This window comes from Monodelphis domestica, chromosome 8, assembly GCF_027887165.1.
Source record: "Monodelphis domestica isolate mMonDom1 chromosome 8, mMonDom1.pri, whole genome shotgun sequence".
In the NCBI taxonomy this organism is placed as follows: Eukaryota; Metazoa; Chordata; class Mammalia; order Didelphimorphia; family Didelphidae; genus Monodelphis; species Monodelphis domestica.
Window position 1 is genome coordinate 33,796,506 of NC_077234.1, and position 18,557 is coordinate 33,815,062.

The window sequence follows — 18,557 nt, forward strand, 5'->3', positions numbered from 1 at the left end:
GTGCCTTGCTCAAGGTAACACATCTAGAAAGTGTCTGAGACTAGATTCGAACCTAGGTCCTTCTGACATCAGGCCTGGTGCTCTCTCCACTGTGCTCACTGGATGCCCTATTTTCATTGGTCTTTGAGAAGAACAACTCTTCTAACTCATGTAGTAGATCTGTGTGAAAGTAGGGGAAAGTGAGACTTTCAGAGATTTCTACTCCGTTTTGATGTCTGATACTTTACCATTTTGGCAAGGGGGTAAATATATTTCCTGGTTAGGCCCTTTCCTCAACATCCTCCAGTCTTAAGGTAGGTCAGTCCTAGAGAGTTGCTTGAATTTTAGAGAAATTAAGTGACTTACACAGCATCGCAAAAGGAGTCAGTTTCAGAAGGGGTATCTGAATCCAATTATTTCTGATTTCAAGTTCTACATACTAAAGAAATGTACTGCTATGTAATTATTCTTCTAATGGACCTGTGATTTTATTGTCCAAGGGAAATCCCAGTAGGGAAATTCCCTCTACTAATGTGGATCTGCAAATCCTCCCGGCTGAGTCTTAAACAGTCAGCTGGGACAGTGAGAGGTAAAGAGATCACCTGGACCGAAATCTTCATGACTCTATCAATGTACCACGGATTACCTTTCTCTGCCTTACTATTGATTAACATGTGAAAGAATATACAATAAGTAGATTTGAGAGTTTCATTGAAGGTCTCGATTCAGGATGACTTTTATTTGTTTTAAACGTTAACAAAAGAGTTGGGTCAGGGAAGGGGAAGGACTTGCCCTTCTGCTGGAGAACTGCTCCTCTCTGACCATGTTTTCAGATGTCCGAGGTAAACTTGGCATTGCTCTTGGCTCTTCTCCTTTGACATTCTGTCTTCGAAAGGTGTGCCTTATAACACACATAGAAAGGGAACATTGTTGGGTTGGAATAAACAAGGATATGAGAAATTCAAAGGAGCATGGGAAGTCTTATGAGTTGATTCCAAGACAAGTCAGTAGAACCCAAAGAACATCATGTATAATTGCATCAATCAAAGTAAAAAGAGAAATGTATATATTCATGTCTATATCCATCTCTTTCTGCCTCTAGATTTCCAAGGTATATCAGAATGAATTACTATAATGTAAAATGACAATGTACTATTTTATTTATATATTATATGTAAAATATGCATGTTATATATTATACACATATAACATACTAGAATGTAAAAATTATCAATAAATCTCAATGCAAATATGTATATAACACGCAGGAAATACAAGTTGGTCAGTCCATGCACACTGTATGTTCAAATCTGGCCTCAGACACCTAACCTCAGTTTGCCTTAATCTACTAGAAAAGAAAATGGCAAACCACTCCAGGATTTTTGTAAGAAAACCCCATGGACGGTAGGGCCCACGGGGGTCACAAAGAGTCAGATATGACTGAACAACAGTAAAATGTCTTTTTTTAATTTTTAATGTAATTAATTAATTTAGAATATTTTTCCATGGTTACATGATTCATGTTCTTTCCCTCCCCTCTTTCCATCCCATTCCTGGAGCCAATGAACAATTCCACTGGGTTTTACATGTACCATTGTTCAAAACTTATTTCCATATTACTAATATTTGCAATAGAGTGATCATTTAGAATCTAGATCCCCAATCACATCCCCATTGAACCATGTGATCAATCATATGTAAAACACCTTTTTAACATGATTCATCTTCATGAAGTTCTACTTAGCTGGTTCTTTTGAGTCCTCTCCCCACCATTGGGCCAGTGAAATTCCAAAAGGCACTACAGAATTCAGAGGTAAAAAGGAACCTTAAAGACTCCCTGGTGTTGCTCTATTTTGCAAATAAGAAAACTAAGATAAAGACATGCGAAGGGATTTGCCCAATGTCACATGGCTACTGAGTATCATTGGGAAATACCTAATATAAGATCATAGACCAAAAATATAAGCAGTCATTGAGGTCAGCATGCTCATTTGACAGGTGAGCCCAAAGGGTCATTGAGTTCAAGTGACTTGCCCCAAATCAGAGAATTATTAAGTAGCATGTGGAAGGTTTCTTCTCATCCACATTATTTCTTGAATAAATTCGGAAATAGATGAACCATTTACCTTTTGGTGGGAATCGGAATTCGGATAAAAGCTTTGTACTTCAGTAGCTCTCTATGAAACTCTTGAAAATGCTTGAATTTCCTTTTTACTTGCCATGTAAATTCGCCATGGGTTAATTCAATGGTGTAAAGATTAATACTAGGGACCTGCGGTGACAAATAAAAGTTACTGGCATCTAGATGGCAACTCATTTCTGTAAGCCAGTTAAATGTGATACTTAAAAAATGAGGAACCGAGTCTCCTGACAGACTTTAAGCATGTACAAGTTGGGAATAACCTTACTGCCCCAAAGGTTGCTCAACTACTTTTGACAAATGAGGCCAATCCCCTCACTTTACAGAAAGAGTCAGGTGATTTTCCTAAACAAGGCACGAGTATTGCATGATCATCACCTCAAGTTCTTCATTAAAAGACTCTCAGGTTTTGAGTTCCTTAAACAATGCATGCCTGAAAAGTGCAGCAACCTAAAACAACATGACTTGTGCAATGGAGTCAACTGTCCTTGGGCATATGGACAATTGTGAGGAACAGTGAATGAAGGAGAAAGAGAGAGAAGAGCTTTGAGGTGGGAGTTTGATGCAGACAAGATAATGGAAGTCCTCGGCTCTCTTCCTCATCCTCCAGATGTTTTACAGAAAGCATAGAAATGGTGAATTTCCATGGCCTTCTCTTCTCCCACTAAAGTGCCTTAAGGACCTTAAAGTCGATGAGGAGTATCATGGACAGCCTTCTGTTAAAAAACAGCTCCCCTCCTTCAGTCCACTAATGAAAAATTCAAGTTACAAAGTTCTTTCAAAAAGTAAACCACTCTAGGAGACTGTACTAATGTATTACTTTATTTAAGTCATCAGAATGGCCACCATGGAAATAAGTGGAAATCTGAGTTTTTATTTTGGGAGATGAGAAGGCAAAAATCTGAATCAAAGGGATCTTAAGTACTAGGTCAGTTTATGTAGATTGCTATAGCTGGAAAGTGAAGGTTTGTTGAGAGAAAGAGAGAGAGAGAGAGAGAGAGAGAGGAGAGAGAGAGAGAGAGTGACAGAGAGAGAGAGAGAGAGAGAGAGAGAGAGAGAGAGAGAGAGGAGAGAGAGAGAGAGAGAGAGAGAGAGAGAGAGAGAGAGAGAGAGAGAGAGAGAGAGGAAGGGAGAGGAAGGGAGAGGGAGAGGGAGAGGGAGAGACAGAGACAGACAGAGACAAAGAGAGACAGAGACACAGAGAAAGAGACACGGGGGGGGGGGGGGTAGAGACAAAAAGAGACAGAGCCAGAGAGAGAGAGACAGAGACAGAGACAGAGACAGAGACAGAGAAAGACAGAGAGATAAGCTATAGAACATCCAGAAAAGAGCTATTAGCATGGTAAAGGGAAGAACTAGGATGGTTTGTTCTGAAAGAGAAAAGAAAGGATGACATGATGACTTTCTTCAAGTCTCAATCTTGGTCTATCTGGTCCCAATGGTCAGAAGTAGGATAAATGGGTGGAAATTTCCAGAGACAGAATTAGATTTTAAAGAAAAACTCCTGGAAATTAGAGGGACCCCAAAGTGGAATGACTTGTCTTGAAAGGTGGTGGATTTGCCCTCAATGGATATCTTCAAGCAGAGGCTTCAGTCTGGTACTTTAGAGTGGGGATTGCTTTCAGGAATGGTTATACTAGATGACCCCTGAAGCCCCTCTTCAGGCTACATCCCTGACTCTCGGGACTCTCTCTTCCATGTTCAGCTTCATTTTTATGTTTTGAATGTAAGCTTATTGAGGGTATGGGCTGCCTTTCTGCTTGTATTTGTACTCCCAGTGCCGGGCACATAAATGTTTGTTGTGACTTCTTGGAATTCAATACTAAGGAGAGATTTGAGGTTGGGAGGCCCAATTAGGAGGTTACTTCAGTAATCCAAGTGAGAAAATTATGAGGCCCTGAACTAGGATGTTAATAAGAGGAAGGGTGGTGGGGAGGAGAGAGAAAGAAGTAAGCATTTACATAGCTCTTACTTTGTGCCAAGCACTGTGTTAAGTGCTTTATAAATATTATTTCATCTGATCCTTACAACAACTCTACGAGGGAGGTACTGTTATTATCTTTATTTTATAGTTGAGAAACTCTAACTTACCTAGAGTTTACTAATCTGGTTACCTACCTGAGATTACATTGTTAGAAAGCAACTGAGGTCCGATTTGAACTTGGTTTAAAAAAAACAAAACAAAACATGTCACTTATCCCCCATTGCCTAGCCCTCACCACTCTTCTGCCTTAGAAACAATACCCAGTAAAAAAAATTAATCTAAAAAAAAAAAAAAACCCTTCTACCCCCAGGGGTAGCTGGGTGGCTCAGTAGATAGAGCCAAGTCTGGAGATGAAAGGTCCTGATTTCTAAACTGCCTTTAGAAATTTCCTAGCTGTGTGACCCTGGGCGAGTCACTTGAGCCCCCATTGCCTAGCCCTGACCACTCTTCTGCCTTGGAACCAATATATAGTATCAATTCTAAGACAGAAGGTAAGGGTTTAAAAAAAAAGAAAATATAAGATTTGGTAATAGATTGAATGGATGGAGTGAGTGTAAATAAGGAGGTAAGCCTGGGTAACTGGGAAGATAGTTAGACCAAATGACCAAGATCCAATGAGATTAAAGAAGACACAGCAAGAGGAAAGGCCCCCAGATGTGGCAATAAGGAGATAATTCAAAAGCTGAGAGTGTGGCTTCTATAGAACTCTATAGAAATTCAGGATATTCCAATTAGAACCTAGATCACTAGAGGAATGGGGAAAGTCATTATTAGTAGGGCAATGGAACATGCAGGCACATCTGACTTTTTTAGTTTGGTGGTTAGAGGAAGACAAATTTTAGAACCAGAGGATCTTGGGTTGAAATGGACATTCGAGGTCATCTAATCTAACCCCCAATCCATTTTTCTATTGAGGAAATTCAGAAGGACTCTGAGAGGCTAAGAGTTGCAGCCCAAAGTTACACCAGTAGCAAATGACAGAGCCAAAATTCAAATTCACCTTCTTCAGCTCCATGATGGGCTCTTTCCTCTGTATGGTGATCACAAGGGGATAAAAGCAAGAAACAGAAATGGACCCACTGATAACGGCTGTTGAAACAAGGCTATGGGCATGGACACAAGAAGCCTACCCAGGGAGACAAGAGAAATCACAGAAACAAAAGTAGAACCTAATTTGGAAGTGGGTAAAGGAAGAATCATGTCATCGAGAAAGAAAAGTAGAAGGGCAGAACTCAGTTCACATGGGAGGTTCTTATTTGCGACGTTGAGGGGTGCAGAAGAAATGAAAGCTCTACCTTGTGCTTTGGTATGATATGGTGGTGATCCTGGAGTCCTAAGCAATGGGCAAGTTCTGGCAGGTCCTACCAAACTGGCAGGAAGTTGAACGTAGATTAGCTGGCAGGGTCTATGTTTCCTGGCCAGTGGACCAGCCTAACTAAGTCCAAGAGGCTCCTTATGAAGGCAAGTAAATTATGGTGACTAGAAACTTATGAAGGCTCTCTATTCAACTAGCAAGGCAGAAGGGTTGCTATCTGTGCTGCTGGAGGATACTTTCACCACTTGGAACAACGTTGTTTTGTTTTTTTGCAGAAGCAGGGATGGAGAAGGGAATCATCATTATGGATATATTTTTAAAAAGAAGTGAATTCGGTATGTACAAACAGGATGTGATTACATGCAGGTACTGACCCTTGTTGTTGAGGTGAAACGCTCCACTTCAAGGACTTGGGCTTTGATGGGATACCCTGTGAGATAGGTTGTTATGTTGGGTTCCTTAAATCCTTTAGTGTGGTAAATAATAGAGAAGGGGATCCGCCCTAAAAACAATCAATTAATGAAAGTAAACATGGTAACAGTCAACAATCAAAAGAACATTTTATGCTTTAAAAGGCGCTTGTCATTTGTTATTTCATTTACTCCTCACAATAGCCCTCTAAGGTAGCTCTAGTCTTAGCTCCACTTTACAGATGAGAATGTTGAGCCTGAGAGAGGCTAACTTACTTGGAGGTTATTAACCAGCTTGCTTACATGGAATTTCAGGGCTAGAAAGCATCTGAGATGGGATTCAAATGTAGTTTTTTTAAACTTCTATTCCCTCTTTCCTCCTTTGATCCTAGTACTGGTCCTATATCACCTCATAAATGAATTACCCTTTCCTCAAGTCTGGAAGACAGTGAGGCTGATGACTTTGTACAATTCTGCCTCACTTAAATCCATATCACTCACAAGTCAAGACATCACTCCAAAATGCCACTGATCCTCTTTGAAAATGAAGGATGAATGACAATTTCTTAGAGGTTCCCTCTCACCTCTAGGATAAAATATAAAATTGTCTGTTTGGTTTTCAAAGCCTTTTGTAACCCCACTCTTACCTTTCCAGTCTTCTTAGACCTTACTCCACTCCATATTCTCTGTAAACTAATGACATGGATCTCCTGGCCATTCCTCCAATAACCAACCACACTCCATGTCCAGATTTTGGGGCACTTTCATTGGCTCTCTTCCATGTCTAGACCTCTCTTCCTCCTCATGTCTGCTTCCCAATTTCCCTAGCTTCCTTCAAGTCTCAGCTAAAATCCCCCCTTTTCCAGGAAGCTTTTCCAAGGCCCCCTTAATCTTAGTGCCTTCCCTCTGAGATGATCGTCAATTTACCCATTGCATATTTTCTTTACATGTTGTCTCCTGTAACGACATGGGTTCCTTGAGGTAAGAATCTGGTTTTTACCTTTCATTGCAGCCCCAGAACTCAGCAATAGGGCCTCATATATAGTAGGCATTTAATAAATGCTTATAGATTTGACTCTAAGCCCAGTACTCTATCCATTGGGCCATGTTGTCTCTATAAGAATAAACTGAGTGTAAAATACTTGATTTGGTGATAATACTTTCTGAAGATCAGAGAGTTTGACCTGAGAGGATATGGGAATTCTCAAACTTTTGTCTCAAGTATTTGAAAGATGATAAATAATTTGGCTAAATAGGTAACTGTGGAGATAGCATTTCCTGATTTGCAAAGTAGTTAGAAAGTTAGCCTCAGAATCAAGAAAGCCACTTCCAGCACATCCTGGCTATGTAACCTTGGGCAAATCACTTAACTTTTCAGTGCATCAGGAAAACCTCTAATATTCAGAGTTCTGGGAAGGTGCCAGTATTCATTGTTAGAGGAAACTTCCTCAATAGTTCTCTACTCTAAGGAAATCCTGGGACCCAAAACAAAATAGAAAGGGAAGACTCCACAGGTAAAAAGCAGCAGAGAAGAGATGCTGGATTTAGAGCAGGAGGACCAGCCTTTTAATTGGTGCTCAGTGTCCTTTCCCATAAAAGGAGAGTTTGGGAATCATTAGAATGAAAAGGGCTGGAAACAAATTTATTCTTTACTAGTCCCAAATATCACATTAAGTGCTAGAGAACAAATAGAAAGGCTGGATAGTCCTTGATCTTTTGATGAAAGGACACATTGAGGAGAATTCAGCTTCTGGGAGGATGGAAAAGCCAGAGATTCTTTAGGGTGCAGGGAAATGACTGATGGCAAGACCAGTGAGTCCTTAGAGTAGGGCAGCAGGGTAGATGGCAAGATGTTTGAGTAGCCAGGCGTCTAGAGGGTCCAGAGCACAATCACTGGGAAGAAGAAATCATAATGGAATCTGGGAAGATTGGGATAGTGAGTGGAAGGATTCTGAGCCCCCCCTGCAGTCTCTGAATGTGAGAATCTAGGCAGGTGATAGTCAACCTGGGGCCACAAGTAAGAGAATGACCTCAGAAGACCCTTCTAGGTCCAAATCTATTATCCTGGCTCAAATCCTCTGTCTCCTGATCCATGCTCAGTGGCATACACCAAGAGTTTTAACAAACTATGAACCTAAGGGGGAAAGCCCCAGCGCACTGGCATAGGCTCTGACCTTCAGTCTATTGTTTTCAGAGAACCAAAGCTTGACTCATGACTTACAAACTCACTTACCATTCCCTGCACCCACTGGGGACGTGCATTTCTTTCCCTCAGTTTAGTAGCCTCTAAGTGCTGAAGGGACAGAGGTCTGCATCTTACCAGGCTTGGAATCCTCTGGGGACAAGTCGAAATCCACTTCCTCCCCTTCAAAATGGAGATCCCTGGTGTCCAAGTTCTCTATTATACTGCTCATGTCTGCAGCAATCTTTTGTAGTGAAGAGGTATTCACTCGGAGTTCACTCTTCTGAGACATTTTCGGTTCTGATAATGTTGAGGCCCAGGAGCTGGGAAAGGAGAAAGAATTTTACATTTTAACCATGCTTCACCATATGGACTGGACAAAACGTTATTCATGGCTTAAATCCAAGATGAAATGCACCACATGGGAGACTTAAGAGCAACAACCAACCAGGGAGACATAGTCCCCAGCCACTCCAAATAACCTACTCCAATAAGTACTTTTATTTTTTTTAACACTTCTCTTCTGTCTTAGCATTAATATGAAGTATCAGTTCTAAGGTAGAAAGAGTGTTCTTAAAAGCTAGACAATTAGAATCAAGTGACTCGCCCAGGATCACACAAGTAGGAAGTATCTGAGGCCACATTTGAACCCAGGACCTCCAGACTGAGCCACCTACCAGCCCCTTCAATAAATACTTATTAAGCACCTGTTTTGTTCAAAAGCCAACAAAAGTCTCTATCCTTGAATAATTGACATTCAAAATAAAATTACAGGTCCTCTAACAAATGGTGGTAATCACAACCAGAATGCTAACTCCTATCTAGAGGTATCCTTTCTCCCATTGGAGGGGATTTGAGGTGCGGGGCCCCTTCAATCTGAAGAATCTGAGTAAAATTTTTTGACTCTCTCTTCATACCAGAGAAGAAGTCTAATTTTTTTTCTTTTTCTTTTATGGGATTTTTACAATAAAAGAAATTGTGTATATTTAGGTATTAAAAGATGATATATAAATGTCATATAATACTACACATATTTTATGTATGTCTGAGTTTTTAAACTTTTTCAGTGTCATCTCCTGGTCTTCACATGTCATCTGTGGCTTCCACAAAACTCCCCCTAAAGTATCTAATACATAGCAGGTACTGTGCTAAGAATTTTACAAAGGTCTCATTTTATCCTTTTAACAACATTGAGAGAGAGGTGCCATGATTATCTTCTTTTACAGTTGAAGAAACTTAGGCAGAAAGAAGTTAAGTGACTTGCCCAGGGTGACATAACTAGTCAGGGTCTGGACTAGACTTGGGCTCAGGTCTTCCTGACTCTGGGTTCAGAGATCTATCTGATGCACCATATAGCTGCCCCATCCTCTCTGGAGGGTTAGTGGAAGGGATGATGGGGGGGAGAGCAAAACAGTCCAAGAAGGCATAGGTGAGTCACAATCTACTCTCGGAGAAGGACGACATACATGTCAACGACACCATGAATCTGCTCAAGTGTCTCTGGAGAGGAGAATGACTCTCGTGAGACCTTAACTACTCTTGGAATAGAATCAACAATGTCGACTGTCATGCTCGGATGTGCCCACCTAGGAAGACCAATTTCTAAAAGAAAATGATGCTATTTTACAGGCATTTCAACATGGGAACATTAAAATAATATTCTCAAGGTGAAAAACCATTCTACAATACCCACAGCAATAGAGTATGCCATCTAGTCTGGGGTACAGGAAACACACAATACACTTCTTATCAGAGATTTTGGCTTACCATTGGCTTGACTGAAAAACAGATTTGGTTGAAAATGATTCTAACTGAAATGTACTCAAGGTGCAGGAATGACAATGGGGTCTCTTTAAGAAAAAGGGTTCTATTTCACTCTGACATCTAATCCCACAAGTCGCTGCACATCAGTAGCCAAGGAAGAAGGGTTTATATAGATTTCATTTTTCATTTCAAATACAGAGTTTTGAGCCTCCAGGGCTGTCAAGAGTATTAAATGAGAATTCTATAGGTTGAGAGTAGAGACAGTTTCTCAGTTATATACATGAAAATGGAGTCTAAGCCTTAGTAACTTTGGTGGGGGGAAGGAGAGGTAAGGAACACGCGTTCATTAATCAAATATTTATAAGCGCTAGTGGTCTTCAAGTACAGGGTGGATGACCACTTCCTGGGAGTACTTAAAGGAGATTCTTGATGGGTTAGGTATGGTCTAGGCAAAATCGTTTCTTTCCAACTGAGTCTATGTTTCTGGAAGGAGGGACACTAGGACCTCTGGGCAACACAGGGCTAGCTAAGGCTTTAGAATCTCAACGTCCATAACCATTATTCTTACCCAACAAAAGCCCAGGTTGTAAGTTTAATAAAGCTCATAAATGTGTATGTTTCTGCCTGAAGAATTAAACCTGCAAATGACCCCAGGCTGCATTGTCCCAGGACATTTTCCACATTTGCAAACGGAGTCCTTTCTGGGTACCGATGAGCAGATTACTAAGCAATATCTTCCAGGTCATTTAAGGACTCAAAAATGACAGTTCACTATACAGTGATATGTATTTCATCCCCCTGCCTCAGAGATTTAGTGATTCTGTAGCTTTCTGAACTTTTGACTTACTCATAGAAATTGATATTTCAGTTTCTCTTGCCTCGTAGGAAGTTATATGAGAAACATGAAGCAAAGTTATGAGACAAAAACAAACCATAAGCTTGAGTGACAATATAATAACTTCCTTGCTGCCAAATGGCAAACATTAAGAAACGCAGATGTCATCACTCATCCCCATAGAGTTTCATTCTCATAAGGCACTGATATCCAAAAGTTTGCTGTGATTTTAACTCTGATGGATCTACAAGTTCAGATAATCTTTCTACCGAAGAAGCTCCCAATCTCTCTCCCCTCCCAGGCCTGTTCATTTCTCATCCTTGCGTCCCCAAGTAGCCGTCCTCAGTAGAGGACGTAGAGGTTTTTGCCTATTAAAAACAAGTAAATAAATGAGCACCATTTGGAGAAAAGAGTAAAGCATTTCTTGAGTTATTATTCTTTCATATGCATACTATGAGTATTACATACGAATAAAGAAAAAAGTTATGATTTTGGAGAAGCGGTTTCCATGCCACAATGTCAAAATGTTCTCTTAACCACTCTGAGTAGTAGGGAGTATTTCAGCTGCTGAAAACTGTTTCCATTGGAAACAGCAACCTCCAGTAGCGTCCCTGTGTTCTGTACATGATAAAGTTGTCCTGTTTTCCTTGGGTTCGTGTTAAAAATAGCTGAGAAGCATCATTATCAAAAAGCATCTTAATAGTGCACTAGACTTGCTTGGAGCAGCTATTTGGCAGAGGGTTATGGAAAAATTTAAGAACTGTAGAAAACTGGCTTAAAGCAGTTGTTAATTTGCTTACATTTTTTAGCCAAGGAAAAAGAAAGAAAGAAAACAATAGTTTCTGTCCACTGAACTATGGAGCCTGCAAATCCGACTTAAAGTTTTGGCAACATCGCCTCTGATCTCTATCCCAAAGGTGGGAAAATGCCAACATCAGCTTCTAGGGCTGATGGAAACATCTATCTCCAAGCAGAAAATAAACAAAAAGACCAAGTGCAGGGCGACACCGAAGAGCCAAAGGCCAGATTATAAGCAAGGGAAAGAAGCCTTGGGTCTCCTGAGAACCAAACTGAATCTTCTTTTCAGAAACTAAACAGATATTTAAACACAGAGAACAATGGGTTGGAGAAAAGACCATTTTAGGGAAAAGCTGCATTTCCAGAAGGTGTCCTTTTGATGAGATCCTATAATTTTAGAACAGGCCATTGGGTTGGGACTTTTTAGTTCAGGAAATATGGGATGATAGTTAATGACTTCTTAGCTTTTGTGCCCTGGAAATGTATAGATCATTTTATCTCACCCTTAACCCCATTTACCTGTTTCATGGAGGGTGGTGTCTATAAATGCAGCCTTAAGTTCTAGTTGAATAGGAATGTTCAAAGCCATGGAGATGGCAGAATCAGAATGACCCAGGGGGGGATGCTAGGAAGTCCCAGTGAAAGCTAGCTTGGGGGGTGGGGGGGTGGATAGCGCCTTTTCCTGTTTCAGTTCAGAGATAAAGGGAGAGATTATAAGATCACAGTTTTAGGGCTGGAAAGAAATACTTTATTATTATTTTTAAACCCTTATCTTCTGCCTTAGAATTCTGTATTGGTTCTAAGGCAGAAGAACAATTGACTTGCCCAGGGTCACACAGAAAGTGGCCAAGATTAGATTTGAACCTAGGACCTCCCATCTCTGCTCTTGGCTCTTATTCCACTGAGCCACCTAGATGCCCCTGAAAGAAGTACTTTAGAGGTCACTTGGCCCAAGTCCCTCATTTGACAGGATTTTCCTAGTACCTTATTGGCACATTAACAAGAGACAAAGTCAGGACATGAAGTCAGTTCCTCTGACTGTACTTAAAATCCTTTTTCCATTGTTCCATAGCTTTGGCCCTTAGAGGGGCTAGTTGGCAAGCCATTTGGTAGATATACCATGCTCAGTAAAAGAGTAATTTGGAAGAAACCAGCACAGTGATGAGCACATTTGTTGTTTGGTTGTGTCTGACTCTTTGTGACCCCATTTGAGGTTTTCTTGGCAGAGATGCTCAAATATTTTGCCATTTTCTTCTCCAATTAATAGATGACGAATGGAGGCAAACAGGGTTAAGTGACTTGCCCAGGTTCAAATAGCTAGTAAGTATCTGAGGCCAGATTTGAACTAACAAAGGTGAGTCTTCCTGACTTCAGTTCCAGTTCTCTGTCCACTGTGCCGTGTTGCTATCCACCTAGCATATAGGAAGTACTTAATAAATGCACCGTGACTTGATGCATTACTAGAGCTAGATGTTAGATGTTATCTGGCACAAGATAAGAGAGCTAGGTGGTATAGTAGATCAAGCACTGGTCTGGAGTCAGGCAGTCCTGAGTTCAAATCTAACCTCATATACTTTGTAGCTGTGTGATCCTAGGCAAGTTACTTACTGTCTGCCTCAGTTTCCTCATCTGTAAAATGAGCTGGAGAAGGAAATAGCAAAATATACAGTGTCTTTGCCAAGGAAACTCCAAATGGGGTCATAAAGAGTCGAACACAACTGAACAACAATATTCCATACCACTCATTTTACAGATGTGAGATTAAGACCTAGAAAGATGGAGTATATTGTCCAGTAACAAAACTAGTGAGAGGTAGAGTCAGAATTTGAACTCATGCCCTATGGCTACAAATTCATCATTTGCTCCCCTATACTATAAGTCTCCAAAAATGATTTTCCCAAGTCTTTTAAAAATTGACTTAGAACAATGAATCAGCTAATGCTAAGACTTTTTATTTTTTCTTAAATTCCTTATCTTCTGTCTTAGATTCAATACTAAGAAGAGTGGCAAGGGCAAGGTAATGAGAGCTAAGTGACTTTCCCAGGGTCACACAGCTAGGAAGTGTCTGAGGCCACAGTTGAACCCAAGACCTCCCATCTCCAGGCCTGGCTCTCTATCCACTGAGCTACCTAGTTGCCCCAAGACTTTCATTTTAAATAAGGCACTTGGCAGGTGCTCAAGAAATCCTGGTTGAGTTAAATTGAGTAGACACTTTCAAATGTGGGCTCAATTGAATTTTTGAAAAGAATATATTGTTTGTTTTTTAAAAACCCAGACACATTATTAAACATCAACTTGAATAGGTGCCATTAGCTTCTAACATTTATCTCATAACTAACACAGAGAATTACCTGCATAGAGTAGAAATCCAATCCTGATCAATAGGCAAAATGCATTAAGGACCTCCTTGCTGATGAAAATTGAATTTTTTCTTTGATATGTGTAAATATGTGTATATACTTACCTTAGGAAAAGAACCAAACCAGTGCCTAACATTTCTTTGCTATTTCATGTGTGGGGGGGATGATGTTCATCCAGCAGAACTTCTAACTTATCTCATTTTAATGAAATACAAGGAAACAAGGACTTTACATCACATAGATGGGCTGTGTTTAGATTTAATGAGTTGTGAGAGGAAAGGTGTATTCTTCTGAAGGCAACGGAGAAATCTGGGACGGTGAAACGTACTCATGAGTGCAGAAGGAACATCCCTGGTCTAACCAAATGGTCAAGATTTTTAGTTCAAGGAATATGGCATCCTGGTTCATGAACTCAAAGCTGTTTTGCCTAGGGAACATACAGATCCCTTTTTATTCTCTTCTCCCATGCTCCCCTCCAAGCCACATACACACATGGTCCATTGTAAACTAAATAACTATAATCTGGAGTCTGATTGCCTGGCAAAATTCTGATTATGGAAATGAGAATGAAATTCAAGAAGGATGTCTTACATCCTACTATACACCAGACATTGTACTAACTATTGGGGCTGGAAAGAAAGAAAATCAAGGTGCCTACATCAGTCACTAAGCATTTAATAAACACTTCTTTTGTGGGGCATAAGTCAGGCACTCTCCAAGGTGCTAGATACACAAAGACAAAAACAGAACAATCCCTGCCCTCTAGGTACTTTTTTTTTTAACCTTTACCTTCCGCTTTAGAATCAATAATATGTATTAGTTCCAAGGCAGAAGAGTGGTAAGGGCTATACAATGTAGATTAAGTGACTTGCCCAGGGTCACACAGCTGGGAAGTCTCTGAGACCAGATTTGAACCTCCTGTCTCTAGGCCTGGCTCTCAATCCACTGAGCTACCCAATTGCCCCTCCTCTAGGAACTTATGAGACTACATGTATAACTTTACACAAAATATATCTAACAAGGTAATTTATAAGGAGGAGGATGAAGTGATCCTAGTGGAAGATAGCTACAAGGAAGGAGAACAAACTGTAACAGAAGTAAAATCAAAATATATACCCAGTTCTTTTGAAGGGGCAATGGAAGCTCTAACAACTGGGGAAATCAGAAATGGTCTCCTGTAGAAGCTGGCACTTGAACTAAAACTTGGGAGTTAGGGGTTCTAATAGGTGGATGTATGGGAGAAAAGCAACCCAGGCATTACAAGGGAGGAAGTTAGGGAGAGAGGTAGGTTTATGAGGAATTAAGCAATACTTGAGAGGGTAGCTAGGTGGCTCAGTGAATAGAGTGCCAGGTCCGGAGTTGGGAGTACCTGGGTACAAATATTTCTCTGGACACTTCCTTGGTGGGTGACTCTGGACAAGTCACTCCACCCTAGTTGTCCAACTCTTAATGCTCTTCTGCCTTGAGACCAGTTCTTAATATGGATTCCAAGACAGAAGGTAAAGGTTTAGAGCAAAAACAAAACAAACAAACAAAAAAAGCAATATGTGGGGTCAATATCAAGAAATAATAACTAGGGGGCAGCTATGTGACTCAGCGGGTTGACGGTTGGGTCCAGAGATGGGAGGTTCTGGGTTCAAATTTAGCCTCAGACATTTCCTAGCTGTGTGACCCTGTGCAAGTCACTTAACCCCCATTGCCTAGCCCTTACCACTCTTCTGCCTTGGAACCAATACACAGTATTGATTCCAAGATGGAAGGTAAGGGTTTAAAAAAAAGAAAGAAGTATTAACTAGAACCTTTCAGTCTATTAGGTCAACAAAAGATAATAGGGAGGATACTTCCTAATCTAGCCCTTAGAGAATAACCCTATTAATTTAATTTCAGTTGATAAGACAAACAAAATGTTAGACTCCCTGGCACCTTAAGTAGGAAGTAAGTCAGCATGGTCCTCATAGTATTTCTGGTGGTGTAGCTGACATGATGGCAGTTTTACTACTGAGTAAAGAGGGTCTTGGACTTATGAGGATGCTCTTTCCAGGTTCATTCCACAAGCATTTTTTTCAGTCAATAAGTATTGATTAAGAACTTACTATATGCCAGGCACTATATAGGATGCAAAATAGTGACATGATCATATACTTAACTTTTTATAATTAATTAAAATTTACTGTTCCATTAAATTCCCAGGTAACTTCCTCCCTCCTTCCCCTCCCCATACCAGAGAAGACCTCATTTAACTAAAACATATTTGCATATATAAAACTAGATCTTATACTTTTTATAAAACTCTTACCTTTCATCATAGGAGCAATATTAACTATTAGTTCCAAGGCAGAAGAATGATAAGGGCTAGGCAATTGGGGCTAAATGACTTGCCCAGGGTCACCAGCAATATTTGGACCCGGGTACTCCCAACTCCAGGCCTGGCACCCTATCCCCCATACCCACCTAGTTGCCCTCTAAAAGTACTGCTTCTTTCCTCCTAAACCCACCCTCTCCCAGCATTACAAGGAAGGAGATTAGGAAATGCTCTCCTAGGCGCTAGAACGTGTCTGAAGCCAGATTTGGACCCAGGACTTGCTTATCGATAGACTTGGCTCTCAAACCACTGAGCCACCTAGCTGCCTCTAAATCATATGGCCAGTTCAAATGCCAACTTGGTGGCACACTGAATAGAGTGCCTGGTCTGGAGTCTAGAAGACCTGAATTCAAATCTGGCCTCAGATACTAGCTATGTGAACCTGGTCAAGTCACTTAACTTTGTTTTTCTCAGTTTCCTCATCAGTATAATGATCTGGAGAAGGAAATGGCAAATCATTTCAGTATCTTTGCCAAGAAAACCTCAAATGGGGTCACAAATTGTTGGACGTTATTGAAATACCTCAACGACAACAACAATATCAGCGACATAGATTTGAAGCTGGAAAGGAACTCTGAGATCCTCTAGTCCAACTCTCATTTCCAGATGAAGACACCAAGATCCATAAGGCTTCCAATGAATGGCCCAAGACCGCACAGGTCACAAATAGAGCCATGAGTCTAACTCAGACCCTCCAACTCCAAAGGCAGTATATTCCCCACTGTGCCATGCTGCCCCTAAAGAGAGCTCCAGCTCTCTCTGCTTCAAGCACTGACTTCCTGGAGATTCTTGACATGTTCTCTGTCTAAGACTGTCTGAGAAGAGAGTGCCACTGTTCATAATGAAAGAAGAACCTGTTTCTTCCTCTATTGCAAATGTAAACAGAATTAACCAGAGCTGCTGTGAGTTCTTTATGGAGACTTTCTCCTCATGGTACTGGGAGTGATAATGATCTCTGAGCCTAATTTCATAGCAAGGTAATGAAACTAATTACATTATCCGAACCGTAAACACTAAAGGCATTATTTTCCTCTGTCTGAGTCAAAAAAGAGGACCACTGTCTCTGGCAGCTGCTCACTCATCACTATAGATTATCATGGGTGAAAGAGCACATTGGTTATTAAATGAAGGCTTGGGGGTATCCGAACTACAGAGGACATACAGGCAGAGCTTAGGAATCAGGAGCTCAAGTACTCCTGTTTAGCTATGAGAGATATTCTGGAAAGATATCTTGATTTGGAGTGGGACAACCGGGCTTTTGATCCCAGCTCTGCTGTTTAACTCATGACAAGTTACCCACTCCCTCCCACCCAGTCTCAGTTTCTTTATCTGTAAAATGAGGGGGTTGGATTAGAGGATCCTTAAAACCCCTTCCAACCCTAAAGCCTATGGGCTTAGAGTCTTAACTAGTATTTATGTTCCCTTTAGTGAATTCCCTAATCCTTTTAGGTCTCAGTTTCTTCATCTGTAAAATGAAAGGGCTTGACTGGATGACTTCTTTATGAACCTTACCTGTCCCAATCCATGAGCCAATGTTTTCTGGCTCTCTGTGGTATGGTAGAGTCTTATGCCTTATCTATGCTCTAAAGTATCTAACACCATGCTGGGAATATAATAGAAACTAGAGAATTTACTACATAGCTTGGTCTCTTCCTTACCTCTCTTTATTCTTAGGGTTTTTTAACACCTTCGGGTTTCCCCCCTTTTCTGTAGGGTCCTAGGATCTAACTCTGAAGGGTCCTTAATGATCTTAGGCCACTGCTTGGCACATAGGATGTGCTTACTAAATGCTGATCAATTACTTTGCTGAGCTACTCTGATGCTCCCATTCTACAAATGAGAAAACAAAGGCTAAGAAGTTTGCCAAAAAAATAGGTCTTGATCAGTGACACAAGTAAAACCCAGTGGAATTGCACATTGGCTACAGGAGGGGGATGGAGGGAGAGGAAGAAAAGCATATGATTCTCATAACCATGGAAAAATACTCTAATTAATTAAATAAAATTAAAAAAAAGAAGTTTGCCCAAAGTTATCCAAGGGGTATGTAGTTGAATTAGAATTGCAGTTCTAGTCTGGCTCCAACCATATCCAATGTCCTTTTGATTGTATCAGAATCCTTGAAAATACCCTTGTTCTCAATTGTATTCTGGACCTTCCGGCTACCCCTTCACCTGCTGCCTTGCCATGCAGTAACCATGCACTGGAGCTTTTGATATCCTCACCTAGGGATCTTCTGCCCTGTTTGGTGAGGGCATCATCTTGCTCCACTATCTGAGGTGGACTCCAATCCTTCACTTTACTTTCTACCCCCTGACCATCTCCTAGACAGTGCAAAGAGCTCCCTCCCCCCCCCCCCCAGTTCTAGAAGCACCATTAGATCACTGTGCCACTGTCTCTGGGAGGGGCATGTGAATCTACTTCCCAATGG

At 40.8% G+C, this 18,557-nt stretch overlaps 1 protein-coding gene across 4 annotated transcripts in view; it reads right to left on the bottom strand.

Annotated features, from left to right (window-relative positions):
* The window catches only part of PLD1 (phospholipase D1), a 272,434-nt gene that overhangs the window by 143,581 nt on the left and 110,296 nt on the right, over positions 1-18,557 (bottom strand). For all 4 annotated transcript variants that reach the window (XM_056807220.1, XM_056807222.1, XM_056807221.1 and 1 more), the window contains 4 exons: positions 8,149-8,333; positions 5,793-5,920; positions 2,106-2,251; positions 772-880 (listed from right to left, as the gene is read on the bottom strand). In XM_056807220.1, the coding sequence (XP_056663198.1) occupies positions 772-880; positions 2,106-2,251; positions 5,793-5,920; positions 8,149-8,302 (537 nt within the window). In that variant the 5' untranslated portion in view covers positions 8,303-8,333. The remainder of the gene's footprint in view (positions 1-771; positions 881-2,105; positions 2,252-5,792; positions 5,921-8,148; positions 8,334-18,557) is intronic.